Source organism: Hippoglossus hippoglossus, chromosome 24, assembly GCF_009819705.1.
Source record: "Hippoglossus hippoglossus isolate fHipHip1 chromosome 24, fHipHip1.pri, whole genome shotgun sequence".
Classification (NCBI taxonomy): domain Eukaryota; kingdom Metazoa; phylum Chordata; class Actinopteri; order Pleuronectiformes; family Pleuronectidae; genus Hippoglossus; species Hippoglossus hippoglossus.
This window is the reverse complement of record NC_047174.1, coordinates 1,633,394-1,648,923: the sequence shown is the minus strand read 5'-3', so window position 1 is coordinate 1,648,923 and position 15,530 is coordinate 1,633,394. Positions and strand designations below refer to the sequence as shown.

Sequence of the window (15,530 nt, the reverse complement as noted above, 5' to 3'; positions counted from 1 at the left end):
CTGGAGGTGTAACGGAGGATATCGCGTTCACAAAGGCAAAACATGTGCTTTGTAAAGTCACAGCGATCTTGACCTTGGACGACCAAAGTCTAATCAGTTCATCGTTGTGTTAAACTGAATGTTTGTCCCACATTTGAAGGAATTCCCCTCAAAGTGTTCCTGAAGGTCGTTGGCGCAGAGGCATAACAAAGCAACTACATGTTGCAGCACACTGGCCTTCATCAGGGGACAAAGTAGAAGTAAAGCAAAGGAAGAACGAGACTGAAGAAGTGACATCATCAGCTCATTATCACAGTAGACGGAGCAGGTGACTCAAACTAGAGCAAATAACCACAATTAGACAGAGAGCAATACACAGCAGATTAAAATATGAGGAATGATCCAGTACACAATATACACAACTACAATATCAGAGTACTCATAAATATCAGTCCCCTGAATGTGCCAGACTTGTGCCACAACACATCAGTGAAACTCTTCACTTTTAAAAGCAAACAGACAATCTGGTATTATTCTTATTATTCACACTGATAAAGTTTTGTAAGTGTATTTATTCTTACCTGTAAACGGAATCAGCACCAGTAGCAGATGTAAAGACATTTTAATCCGTTTGATTTCATCCATTCTTCTTCCTTCTCTTTTCTGCTTCTCGGTTCTTACTAAAAAGTGCAATGTGGCGTTTACTTCCTGTTGATCACTTCCCCTCAGTGACACGTCTCCTCTGTCGTCATGTGCTAGTTGCATGTAGAGAAAATATCCATCAGCACCGACTTTCCCCCGTCGACCAGAGACTGTGTGAATATTTTACGATGAACTAATGTGCAGCAGGCGACTTTTAGATTTAGACACTTGTCACTCATTCACATGAGTGATGCAAATATCAGTAGATTCAGTCCAAATAAAGGACGACACACGTCACCTCTGGAGCAACTTCACATCTGGACTTTTATATTTTACAGGCGGTCGAGCTTGAATTTCTGTCACATTATTTATTAACATTATTGACTTGGGCTTCAAAATGTTAACGTGAATCAAATGTGATTCTGTGGTTTCCAGCTGTGGATTGAACTTAGTTTGCCTGAGGACCAATAAAGTAAATGAATAAGTAAGCGTCCGTCATGTCTCAGAGTCGTTGTCACATGTGGTCACATCTTTAACTTCACTGTGTCTGAAACTATATGAACACATCATTCAGTGTGACGAGCATCACGGTTTCTTCAGTAGAAAACGAGAAGCTGCACCCACTTCCTACTCATTGATTAAGAAAGAGAGAAAGAAATGAAGAAAGAAATGTATCCAGTCTTATAATGAAATCTGTTGTTAACACACAAACAAAGATACAACAAAATCAGCATTAAACTCAACAAGAATCTGACCTTGGGTTTGGTTATAAAGTAAATAATAAACTCTACAAAAGAAAATATACCATTTATCACATGAATTCAGGAGAAACAGTGACATGATCGTGAGGTTCCTGTTTCTCACGTTACACAACTAGTTCCCTTACAGGCAGCCCCCCCCCCCCCCCCCCCCCTCTGGACAGAAAGGGTTTCACATGAACTCCTGAACATTATCATGGAAATGAAATGTTAAAAGAAAACAGATACAGCAGAGATTCAAGTAAATGTTGGTTCATGTATGGATACATAACTGCAGATCAAACCGTCGGTGTACTCTGGCTTTATTCTTGGTCTTCTGGGATGAGTGAAGACACAAAGCAGGTAAATGTCTCTCAGGTGCTGTGGTCTCTGTTTGGTTTGGGCTTGTTGACGGTGGCGTGGACGTCACTGGAGGCTCCAGCAGAAGAAGAAAACTTCACACTGCTGTAGGTCAGTGATTCTCAAATGGGGGTGCTAGTACCCCTAGGGACACTTTGGAGTACTGCAATGGGGTACTTGAAATGTATTTTTAAATGTAAGATAATTATTAGTTCAATAAAAATGTAAATGTAATTTCAATAAAACCACATTTCATAGTAAATATTCCTATTTTCAATGTTATCGTTTCCCAAGTTACGTTCATGACGACGTTTGTTCACTGTGATGAAGCCAGTTTCAGTTCTGAACAACGAAATCAACAAACATGGATTCGTGGTTGAAACATAGCAGCAACGCAGCTGAAAACAAGGAGAAGGAAGTGAACAAGAAAGTGAAAACAGAGCCAACACAATGTCGCCAGTATCATGAAGAATATGTTTTAATGGGATTTACTTCGACGAGCTGCAATCCGTCCAAAGCATTGTGCATTTTCTGTGAGGAAAAGTTAGCAAACAGTTGCATGAAGCCAGCACAGCTGCAGCGACATCTCAGCACAAAACATCAGTGTCATGTCGGTAAGACACCAGAGTTTCTCAAGAAGAAACAGTCTGACTTCATAGTTTCACAAGAAACGATGTGAAAAGTCTCCACAACATCAGCCAAAGCACTGGAGGCTTCTCATGCTGAAGCCAAAAGGCCTTTCACCACAGCTGAGGACCTGCTACTTCCAGCCGCTGCTGTACTGACGAGACGATGCTGGACACAAACACAGCAGATCAGTTCTAAACTGGGCCTTTGTCAAATGACACCGTTGCTGCAGAATAGAAACGATGGGAACAGACATTGTTGATGAAGTTGTGTAAAAACTTGCTGAAGCATTTTCACTGCAGCTGGATGAATGCACAGACGTCAGTGGAAAGACACAGCTTATTGCTTTGGTGAGATACATTGATACTGATGCTGTGTTGCACTTGGCTGAAAACATATTTCAAAGGGGAAACATTGTTGAAAAGAGTTTGAGAACCAGTGCTGGAGGTCACTGCATCACCTTCACCACCATCTTTAACTGGGACCTGAGAAGGAAGAAGGAAACAGCATCTCGAGGTAAATTACAGACACAAGGAGTCAGTTTGTTCACTTTGACAATTTAAATGTCTGTTACAGACACTTTAAGGACGGAAATAAACCGACTTTTGATTTCATTGTCCCACAGACTCAGTCCTCTCACCCTGTCTTCACTGCTGCTCCGTGGAGGAATCACCGGGACGAGTCTCTCCATGGCTGCTGGGATCAGCTGAGGGTCCAGTAGAAGAGGGGGGAGCTTCCACAGTGCTGTAGGTCACTGCATCATCACCACCCGGATCTGTAGGATATACAATCAATCAATCAATCAATCAATCAATCAATCAATCAATCAATCAATCAATCAGTCAGTCAGTCAATCAATCCTCTGTATAGCACCTTTCATCAGGTTAGTGTAGTTCAATGTGCTTCACAGAACACAACAAATACAAATGTTGATAAGGAAGTATGATAAAAATGGGTTAATTATTATTGGGGGTTAATATTACACCTTCAGGTTATTCTGCTCTGTCCACTGCTTCCATCTAGTGCTCATTACCTAAACAACCACAAACATGTCTTACTTCCACCAAAGAGTTGGTTTGTGCCTCTGACAGTTTCTTTGTTTTTCAGCAGGAGTAAAAAAAACCTGGTGGAAGCATGAAACATGAGTCCAGAAAGAACTGAGTCAGTTTCGGGGCGGAGCCGGACAAAGGGGCGGATCCAGGAATTCCAAAATACAAGAGACAAACTTCATAATAGAAACACTCCACAGATCAAGAGTAAGTTTCACAGAACTGTGTTCAGTATAATTATTACTCTGGTATCAGTTTGTCTCTCTGAGGATTACAGGGGAATTGCTTTCCTCATTTCTTCCTATTTTCTGCTTCATTTTGACCTTTTTCTTTCAGATTATTGGGCTGAAACTTCAATGACTGTATGAAAGTAAGTTTCCCTGTGACTGAGCTGGTTGAGATCCAGTCGAGCGTCGTGCCGCAGAGCAGAGAGATGCACGGAACAGCAAGAGGCCTGAGTCCTGAGCGTTAGTGAGGGGGCCGAGGTGAACGGTGCAAACACCTGTCACAATAAAACACACACAGGCTCAGAGACGTGGAACCTGCAGGACATCCCTTTTAATAAAAGCACTAAATATTGTTATAAATACTGATATTGACTGAGGTGGGGAAGGTTCATCTTGTTGCATGTAAATGTTGGGGCATGGTTTTTGGGAGACCACACTTCGGCCTGTATGGTAGTCAAAAGCCTTGAGCTCATGTCCTTTGTCTGGAGAAAACAAGAGCCTCCCGAACTCAGTCTCCCAGGGGGCATCAACGTCACACAGAGGTGTGAAACCCCCCCCAGGGACACAGGTTTCAACTCCCATTGGTCACTCTGGACCCCATGACCTGTGAGGTCACCGGGCCAATATAAGGCCTGTTCCCCCTATTTTCTTCCTCTTCCTACAATCCTTCCACAGGAGGGAAGGCTGTCGAGCCTCTTCTCCAGCTCACATCTTCTCTTCCCATCCAACTCTTCGAGAGGAGCACAAAGGTGCAGCTTCCAGCTCATCTCACCAAGGAAACCTCCTCGTACTCCAAGCTCTACCAACCCTTCAAGCAGCGACTCGATGTCCTGCTGGAAAACTTCAACCAGCAACTGAGCTGCACAGCTCAACAGAATCACTAAGGCGGGAGCCACACAAACCAGCCGACGACTTCACAGGACTGCGAACTGCACAGCAACTCTTTTTCCCCTTTCCACGGACGGGTAACACAACTGGGCTTAATAATTATACTAGGCTAAGCAAGACTGTTTATTCGATTCTGTGTGATGTTTATAAGTTTGATTTGTGGTGTTGTGATATTGTGGTTACAAGTTGTTGAGAAAGTTAATGTTAGTTATGCTCTTCAGTCCTTCTGTGCATGCATCTAGCAACTTTCTCTAATTTGGCACAAACACAGACACACGCATAACTCTTCACCTACTTAGCTCGGACCCCCGTGTTGGGATCGAGCCCAGGACAAAGGAGAGGCCTACAACACATTTGAGAAGCCTGACTAGAGTTCGTCTCTAACATGAGGCCAAAACCCCCAGAATGCTTTTGGGGCCTCCATGTTTTTTTTAACCGCCGCCCGAGTTCAAACTCGGCCTTCCATTGGCTAAGAGCTCCTGGAGGGAGGCCGGACATTTCTCAGGTAATAAATACAGAGAACCCCCTCAATTCATTGCTTTTTCCCGTGTGCTGAAGACAGGACCAGAACCTCTCCCAGTTCCTCCAGATGATCCAGACACTTAAAGGGAGCAACCAATCCAAACGTTTGTATTTTGATTTTTACCTTAAGTTCATTCCCTTATATTTTTGTGAACTTCCCTTTTTTACCTGAGCTTTATTTTTGAAACAACCGCGGCAAAGTCTTTCACTCGCCGGCCGAGTTCCCCAGACTTTTTCCGGATCCACAACTACAGCTGCTCCTCAGCTGTTCATACCTGCAGAAGGGCACGTGAATTCGCCACAAAGAGCAAGAACCATTCGCCACGAAGGGCAGGACACATTCGCCCAGGAGAACGAGACGAATTCTCTCCTATCCGGCCCAGCTCAATCCCCGCTGCCACCGCACGAATCAGCTGTTCTAGAGGCCACGAACACAATTCACTTGTCTTCCAGGAACGCGCCGCTCGCGCATCAACGAACCGTGGACCAGCAACAAGTAAGAGGCTTATGTCTGGGCAGAGACTAGTTTAAACATTTGAGTGTATATTTCTGTAGGACCGCCGAGTCCCTTTGTTTTGTGCCAGCGTGTCATGACGAATCTGCGTTTCCGGCCACATCGCGGCACCGTTTAACGTTAGACCAATTTTGCGGAGATTTTAACCCACTAAAAGATCGGTACACAGCTGGACGGATCTTAGTTCGTCCGCTTGGGTACCGAGTGGTAAAGTGTTTGAGATCTCCTCTGATCACTCTTTGCATGTTTCCTTTTCTCTCTCTCTCTTTTCTCCTAAACCCGTCTGCTCACACGTTCCGACCTGCATCCACATAATTCACGTGTTATACCTGTCCGGGGACTTAGAGAGTGCGATCGCATCTCGACGCCATTCGGCGCTTTGAACCACGAGATAGACAAAAGCCTCCCTTTGTTCTCCATTTCCTGTTGGTCAAACAACGCGGTTAGACCGCCATCTTGAATTCAGTAATACGACGTCATCCCCCGTGACTTTGTACGCCATCTTGACTCCCCCTTCTCTCTCTCTCACACACACACACACACACACACACACACACACACACACACACACACACACACACACACACACACACACACACACACACAAATAGGTATTACATGTGTGTTATAAATCGTGTTAAGTGCTAGTGATGTGATCTTTGATAAAGTGGATTCTTGTTAGGATAATAGTCATTAATTAACATTGATGTTATTATCTTTAATAAATTCTATTGTATTGAAAGTACTGGTATTTTGTGATTATTTGTGCATATGTATGACTACAGCTGGAACATGATAGCCAGTGTTTGAACTTAAACCTTCACTGTTCATTTTACAATCATTAATAGTAAATATTGAGATTTTATGAGACTGATCTTTACAGATTGATTGTTGGTCCCTGATACCAGGGTGGTGCCCCGTCTTTGATAAATTATAATTACAAATTTGATTATTCTTAATTGATAATTTTATTTTTTCTCATTAATTATTTCATTATTCTTAATTGATAACTTTATTGTTTTTAATTAATAATTTTATTATTTTAATAAATATTTATTATTATTTTAATAATCATATTTTATGATTATTAATAATTAGCCAACATCAAGTCTACCTACTATTGCACAACACCCGCTACATGTCGTAAGGATTCCAATAGGGGGGGAAGGGTGTTATCTTCAAAGTGGCCAGCCGCCATCTTGAAAGCACGCTGACTCACACAGACACACACACATGTAGACTCACATGCCTATCTTTGTTTAGTAATTACACCGTTAGTAATTTGTGTTTTTATACTTTATTATATTCATAATAAATGTTTTTCTTTCACAAATGTTTTTTCATATATGTTGCATAAGTGAATTTTGCCAACCTCTACACTGTCAAGAACTCCATATCCTTCAACTTAGCTAACTATCTATATGGTAATTTTGGTTATAGTTATTAATTTAATTGTTAATCAGAGTTCCAAATTTGTAGTTAGTACTTTTATGAGACTTAATCAATAAATTGGCTATCTTTTCCCTTCCTTTGAAGGGTGGTGCCCCGAGGTAACTTTAATCAATTAAAGTTATTATTTAATATTAATAATAAAATATTTATATTTTATATTTTATTTTGATAACCAAATTTATTGAATGCAGAGAGGCACACCATTTCATGGTATCACGTTTGATGCATTATTGCACAACATAAATCAACATCATTTAAAAAGTCACTCAACTCAAACCTGGAAGTATCAACCTGCAGTATCTACATCACAGCATAAAACACTAACATGTCTATAACAGCCGGCTCATTAAGCTAAACGTACGATATCTATATGAAGATATACCATCTTATGATTATTATTATTACTTAAACATTGCAGCAGTAACTTAACGTACAGCTCCCCCTTCTGGCACTCTGGGCAAAACGTTTTTTACAACACATTGGTTCATATACAATCATTCATATCATATCATCATACATTACATTTCCTTACATTTCATTTAGCTGACGCTTTTATCCAAAGCGACTTAGAATAAGTGCATCAACCATGAGGAACAAACCCAGAACAAGAAGAATCAAGAAAGTACAATTTTCTTACAAATAACACGTCACCATTGTAATGTATAAGAATAACAGCTGGATCAGAAGAACATGAAGATACAGTATAAAATATTCCAGCTTTTGGACGACAAACTTCAAGAATCAATAAAATGGCTGAAAACTGGTTAAATCCAGTTCACACGATAAAAGTGACTTTTTATATCAAACTTTACAGACTGTCGGGCCTTGGCAGTGGTTTAAACTAAATCACAGTTTCATCTGGGAATGTTCCCACCTTTGTTTCTTTTCTATCTAATGAGAATCACATTATTACGAGTGACTTTGTTTTCACAGCAGAAAGTTGTAACAAATGATTCCTAATATAAATATATCGATGTCAAATGTAAATCTACTATTGTATGATTGTGACGTTGGCATAGAGGCTGCTGGGATCAGCTGAGGGTCCAGTAGAAGAGGAGGGAGCTTCCACAGTGCTGAAGGCCACTGCATCATCACCACCCTGGATCTGTAGGATATACAATCAATCAATCAATCAATCAATCAATCAGTCAATCAGTCAATCAGTCAATCAACCAATCAATCAATCAATCAATCAATCAATCAATCAATCAATCTGTATAGCACCTTTCATCAGGTTAGTGTAGTTCAATGTGCTTCACAGAACACAACAAATACAAATGTTGATAAGGAAGTATGATAAAAATGGATTTAAACAAAGGCAGAATAGGATGTATTACACCGCAGGTCAGGATGTAGCACGGTTACCATAGTGACAGAGAGACAACACAATGCAAATAATTATTAAAAAGTAAAATGACCTAATGCAGTGCTAACAAAACCATCACAGCATAACAACATGTATCAAAACACAAAGAAACATCCATAACTTTAACTTTCCCGTTAAAACTTTAGAACTTATGATGACATCATTATTTCATGGCGTTATTACAAGATAAATAAAAACTTGGCGGAGGTATAAACTCTATAAGTGACATTTTAGTTTCATCTGTGAATGTTCTCACCTTGTTTCTTCTCCATCTGATGAGAATCACAACCATTATTACGATTGTGGCAAAACCCACAACCAGACGAATGTACCACCACCAATCTGTCAACAGAATGACAAGAGCTTTAGTTTTCTGTTCAGTCCAACTTCCTGTATTTACACATGTTGTTAACATTAAATCCATCAACACGCAGCAGCACAGAGATGAATGAGAGGTGCAGTGAATATTCATTACCTGTTGTCATCTCATAGTTTCCTGGAGCTGGTTTGTTCTTTCCTTCTTAAGAAAAAGAAATGTATTAACAAATGGAATTTATTGGATCAGGAGCAGTTCATCGTGTTCTGTGTTTTCTCACCTGATGACGGAGGAATGAAGGCAAACTTTTCCTCTTTGTCACAATCCCTCACTTTACATGTTAATGAGCTATAGTTCTTCATCTTGTAAACAGAATGGGATTTTGAGAAGCTCACATTGGCCGAGCAGTAAGACTGTGATGTCTTCAGGTCTTTGTTGTTTTTATCCACATCTTTATTCATAAACAGCCACTTCACTGTGGGGTCACAGCTTCCATATGTCGACACAGAGCAGCTCAACGTCACCTCATCAGTTCTCTTCTGCTCAGTCACTGGTGATGATCCAGATATTGTGAGAGAAAGATAACATGAGTGAAACTATGTCCATCAGAATGATCAGAATTATCATAATGTTTTTATGAAGAGACTCTTTTACTCACCGTTGACAACAGAGAGATAAACCAGATGATCTTCATATGTTTGTGTTGTCAGGTCAGACTGTCTGCAGGTGTATAGACCAGCATCTTCAGCTGTGACCTCCCTAATAACCAGAGAACAGTTTGCAGCAAGACGTAGTCTGTCTGCTTTAGATTTGGAAATCAGAGATGTGTCGAGCTGCCTGTTTACAAACAGGTCTACTGATCTAGTCCACTCTGAATCACTGAAGAACCAGGTAGTAGCTCCACAGTTCACATGATCATCTCTCACATTGTCACAAGGCAAAGTGACTTCAGCTCCAGCTCTGACGATGATGAAGGAAGATTGGGCAGCGAGCACTGTGGAGGAAATGAGAGAGAGACAGCAACAATTAAACTAAACCAAGAAAAAGACTCATATTTTCATACACTTCTGAATGTGAGGATTCTTTTAGACATAACTTTGTAAATTAAGACCAAATGGAGCATGACTGACAAGATAAACCTGAAAAACATCAACTACAGTTATCTCCCTGCATTTGAATGCCTCAGCCAACCAGTCCAGTTCCAGTCTACGTACATTTGTTTCCAGACTCATGAGGTCACTCTGACACTTGATCACTGAAATCTAATCTGTTAAGTTTTCATTCGAGGAGACAACTGGTCAGAATTTGAAGAAATTCAGACTTGAGATGTGCGAGAGGCCAAAAACCTGAAACCTTGACCTTTAACCACCAAATCCAACCAGTTAAACCGTGAGTTAATGGGAACATTGGTGCCAAACTTGAAAGGATTCTCTCGACAACATGTTCATGAGGGAAAGAGGGTTTTGTGAGGTCACAGTGAACTTGACCTTTGACCTCCAAAATCAAATCAGTTAATCTTTGTGTCCAAGAGAACGTTTGTACCAACTTTACACAGATTCCCTGGAGGTGTCACGGAGATATCGCGTTCACAAGGCAAAACATGTGCTTTGTAAAGTCACAGCGATCTTGACCTTGGACGACCAAAGTCTAATCAGTTCATCCTTGTGTTAAACTGAATGTTTGTCCCACATTTGAAGGAATTCCCCTCAAAGTGTTCCTGAAGGTCGTTGGCTCAGAGGCATAACAAAGCATCTACATGTTGCAGCACACTGGCCTTCATCAGGGGACAAAGTAGAAGTAAAGCAAAGGAAGAACGAGACTGAAGAAGTGACATCATCAGCTCATTATCACAGTAGACGGAGCAGGTGACTCAAACTAGAGCAAATAACCACAATTAGACAGAGAGCAATACACAGCAGATTAAAATATGAGGAATGATCCAGTACACAAATATACACAACTACAATATCAGAGTACTCATGAATATCAGTCCCCTGAATGTGCCAGACTTGTGCCACAACACATCAGTGAAACTCTTCACTTTTAAAAGCAAACACAGACAATCTGGTATCATTCTTATTATTCACACTGATAAAGTTTTGTAAGTGTATTTATTCTTACCTGTAAACTGAATCAGCACCAGTAGCAGATGTAAAGACATTTTAATCCGTTTGATTTCATCCATTCTTCTTCTTTCTCTTTTCTGCTTCTCGGTTCTTAGTAAAAAGTGCAATGTGGCGTTTACTTCCTGTTGATCACTTCCCCTCAGTGACACGTCTCATCTGTCGTCATGTGCTAGTTGCATGTAGAGAAAATATCCATCAGCACCGACTTTCCCCCGTCGACCAGAGACTGTGTGAATATTTTACGATGAACTAATGTGCAGCAGGCGACTTTTAGATTTAGACACTTGTCACTCATTCACATGAGTGATGCAAATATCAGTAGATTCAGTCCAAATAAAGGACGACACACGTCACCTCTGGAGCAACTTCACATCTGGACTTTTATATTTTACAGGTGGTCGAGCTTGAATTTCTGTCACATGTTTTTTTCCTGTGTTAAAAAAACAATAAAAAATTGCAAACTTATCTTGAAGTTACTGAATTAATGTAACTTATTCAGGTTCATATTCAAACACATGGAGAGCCAAGAGCTATTTAACCATTTGTTCAGGTCACATGTGCATGGAGGATTTTTCTGTAATAAGATTTATTAACATTATTGACTTGGGCTTCAAAATGTTAACGTGAATCAAATGTGATTCTGTGGTTTCCAGCTGTGGATTGAACTTAGTTTGCCTGAGGACCAATAAAGTAAATGAATAAGTAACCGTCCGTCATGTCTCAGAGTCGTTGTCACATATGGTCACATCTTTAACTTCACTGAGTCTGAAACTACATGAACACATCCTTCAGTGTGACGAGCATCACGGTCTCTTCAGTAGAAACGAGAAGCTGCACCCACTTCCTACTCATTGATTAAGAAAGAGAGAAAGAAATGAAGAAAGAAATGTATCCAGTCTTTATAATGAAATCTGTTGTTAACACACAAACAAAGATACAACAAAATCAGCATTAAACTCAACAAGAATCTGACCTTGGGTCTGGTTATAAAGTAAATAATACTTTGGAGTACTGCATGGGGTACTTGAAATTTTTTTTTTTAATGTTAGATAATTATTAGTTCTATAAAAATGTAAATGTAAGTTCAATAAACCACATTTCATAGTAAATATTCCTATTTTCAATGTTATCGTTTCCCAAGTTACGTTCATGACGACGTTTGTTCACTGTGATGAAGCCAGTTTCAGTTCTGAACAACGAAATCAACAAACATGGATTCGTGGTTGAAACGTAGCAGCAACGCAGCTGAAAACAAGGAGAAGGAAGTGAACAAGAAAGTGAAAACAGAGCCAACACAATGTCGCCAGTATCATGAAGAATATGTTTTAATGGGATTTACTTCGACGAGCTGCAATCCGCCCAAAGCATTGTGCATTTTCTGTGAGGAAAAGTTAGCAAACAGTTGCATGAAGCCAGCGCAGCTGCAGCGACATCTCAGCACAAAACATCAGTGTCATGTCGGTAAGACACCAGAGTTTCTCAAGAAGAAACAGTCTGACTTCATAGTTTCACAAGAAACGATGTGAAAAGTCTCCACAACATCAGCCAAAGCACTGGAGGCTTCTCATGCTGAAGCCAAAAGGTCTTTCACCACAGCTGAGGACCTGCTACTTCCAGCCGCTGCTGTACTGACGAGACGATGCTGGACACAAACACAGCAGATCAGTTCTAAACTGGGCCTTTGTCAAATGACACCGTTGCTGCAGAATAGAAACGATGGGAACAGACATTGTTGATGAAGTTGTGTAAAAACTTGCTGAAGCATTTTCACTGCAGCTGGATGAATGGACAGACGTCAGTGGAAAGACACAGCTGATTGCTTTGGTGAGATACATTGATACTGATGCTGTGTTGCACTTGGCTGAAAACATATTTCAAAGGGGGAACATTGTTGAAAAGAGTTTGAGAACCAGTGCTGCAGGTCACTGCATCACCTTCACCACCATCTTTAACTGGGACCTGAGAAGGAAGAAGGAAACAGCATCTCGAGGTAAATTACAGACACAAGGAGTCAGTTTGTTCACTTTGACAATTTAAAAGTCTGTTACAGACACTTTAAGGACGGAAATAAACCGACTTTTGATTTCATTGTCCCACAGACTCAGTCCTCTCACCCTGTCTTCACTGCTGCTCCGTGGAGGAATCACCGGGACGAGTCTCTCCATGGCTGCTGGGATCAGCTGAGGGTCCAGTAGAAGAGGAGGGAGCTTCCACAGTGCTGTAGGTCACTGCATCATCACCACCCCGGATCTGTAGGATATACAATCAATCAATCAATCAATCAGTCAGTCAGTCAGTCAATCAATCAATTAATCCATCAATCCATCAATCCATCAATCCATCAATCATTCAATCAATCAATCAATCAATCAATCAACCAATCAATCAATCAATCAACCAATCAATCAATCATCTGTATAGCACCTTTCATCAGGTTAGTGGAGTTCAATGTGCTTCACAGAACACAACAAATACAAATGTTGATAAGGAAGTATGATAAAAATGTATTAATTATTAATTATTATTGGGTGTTAATATTACACCTTCAAGTTATTCTGCTCTGTCCACTGCTCCCATCTAGTGCTCATTAACTAAACAACCACAAACATGTCTTACTTCCACCAAAGAGTTGGTTTGTGCCTCTGACAGTTTCTTTGTTTTTCAGCAGGAGTAAAAAAAAACCTGGTGGAAGCATGAAACATGAGTCCAGAAAGAACTGAGTCAGTTTCGGGGCGGAGCCGGACAAAGGGGCGGATCCAGGAATTCCAAAATACAAGAGACAAACTTCATAATAGAAACACTCCACAGATCAAGAGTAAGTTTCACAGAACTGTGTTCAGTATAATTATTACTCTGGTATCAGTTTGTCTCTCTGAGGATTACAGGGGAATTGCTTTCCTCATTTCTTCCTATTTTCTGCTTCATTTTGACCTTTTTCTTTCAGATTATTGGGCTGAAACTTCAATGACTGTATGAAAGTAAGTTTCCCTGTGACTGAGCTGGTTGAGATCCAGTCGAGCGTCGTGCCGCAGAGCAGAGAGATGCACGGAACAGCAAGAGGCCTGAGTCCTGAGCGTTAGTGAGGGGGCCGAGGTGAACGGTGCAAACACCTGTCACAATAAAACACACACAGGCTCAGAGACGTGGAACCTGCAGGACATCCCTTTTAATAAAAGCACTAAATATTGTTATAAATACTGATATTGACTGAGGTGGGGAAGGTTCATCTTGTTGCATGTAAATGTTGGGGCATGGTTTTTGGGAGACCACACTTCGGCCTGTATGGTAGTCAAAAGCCTTGAGCACATGTCCTTTGTCTGGAGAAAACCAGAGCCTCCCGAACTCAGTCTCCCAGGGGGCATCAACGTCACACAGAGGTGTGAAACCCCCCCAGGGACACAGGTTTCAACTCCCATTGGTCACTCTGGACCCCATGACCTGTGAGGTCACCGGGCCAATATAAGGCCTGTTCCCCCTATTTTCTTCCTCTTCCTACAATCCTTCCACAGGAGGGAAGGCTGTCGAGCCTCTTCTCCAGCTCACATCTTCTCTTCCCATCCAACTCTTCGAGAGGAGCACAAAGGTGCAGCTTCCAGCTCATCTCACCAAGGAAACCTCCTCGTACTCCAAGCTCTACCAACCCTTCAAGCAGCGACTCGATGTCCTGCTGGAAAACTTCAGCCAGCAACTGAGCTGCACAGCTCAACAGAATCACTAAGGCGGGAGCCACACAAACCAGCAAGACGACTTCACAGGACTGCGAACTGCACAGCAACTCTTTTTCCCCTTTCCACGGACGGGTAACACAACTGGGCTTAATAATTATACTAGGCTAAGCAAGACTGTTTATTCGATTCTGTGTGATGTTTATAAGTTTGATTTGTGGTGTTGTGATATTGTGGTTACAAGTTGTTGAGAAAGTTAATGTTAGTTATGCTCTTCAGTCCTTCTGTGCATGCATCTAGCAACTTTCTCTAATTTGGCACACACACAGACACACGCATAACTCTTCACCTACTTAGCTCGGACCCCCGTGTTGGGATCGAGCCCAGGACAAAGGAGAGGCCTACAACACATTTGAGAAGCCTGACTAGAGTTCGTCTCTAACATGAGGCCAAAACCCCCAGAATGCTTTTGGGGCCTCCATGTTTTTTTAACCGCCGCCCGAGTTCAAACTCGGGCCTTCCATTGGCTGAGAGCCCCTGGAGGGAGGCCGGACATTTCTCAGGTAATAAATACAGAGAACCCCCTCAATTCATTGCTTTTTCCCGTGCGCTGAAGACAGGACCAGAACCTCTCCCAGTTCCTCCAGATGATCCAGACACTTAAAGGGAGCAACCAATCCAAACGTTTGTGTTTTGATTTTTACCTTAAGTTCATTCCCTTTTATTTTTGTGAACTTCCCTTTTTTACCTGAGCTTTATTTTTTAAACAACCGCGGCAAAGTCTTTCACTCGCCGGCCGAGTTCCCCAGACTTTTTCCGGATCCACAACTACAGCTGCTCCTCAGCTGTTCATACCTGCAGAAGGGCACGTGAATTCGCCACAAAGAGCAAGAACATTCGCCACGAAGGGCAGGACACATTCGCCCAGGAGAACGAGACGAATTCTCTCCTATCCGGCCCAGCTCAATCCACGCTGCCACCGCGCGAATCAGCTGTTCTAGAGGCCACGAACACAATTCACTTGTCTTCCCGGAACGTGCCGCTCGCGCATCAACGAACC

The 15,530-nt window shown here is 41.6% G+C and overlaps 1 protein-coding gene across 4 annotated transcripts in view; it reads right to left on the bottom strand.

The window, feature by feature from the left end:
* Positions 1-2,296: 2,296 nt before the first annotated feature.
* LOC117758388 overlaps positions 2,297-15,530 on the bottom strand; it is a 29,217-nt gene continuing 15,983 nt past the window's right edge. For 2 of the 4 annotated variants that reach the window (XM_034580011.1, XM_034580012.1), the window contains exons 5-9: positions 8,839-8,880; positions 8,620-8,705; positions 7,990-8,102; positions 3,008-3,041; positions 2,297-2,723 (exon numbers count right to left, since the gene is read on the bottom strand). In XM_034580011.1, the coding sequence (XP_034435902.1) occupies positions 2,685-2,723; positions 3,008-3,041; positions 7,990-8,102; positions 8,620-8,705; positions 8,839-8,880 (314 nt within the window). In that variant the 3' untranslated portion in view covers positions 2,297-2,684. Of the gene's footprint in view, positions 2,724-2,985; positions 3,042-7,989; positions 8,103-8,619; positions 8,706-8,838; positions 8,884-15,530 lie in introns of those variants that run through there. The other 2 variants (XM_034580015.1, XM_034580013.1) reach the window with 2 other exon arrangements.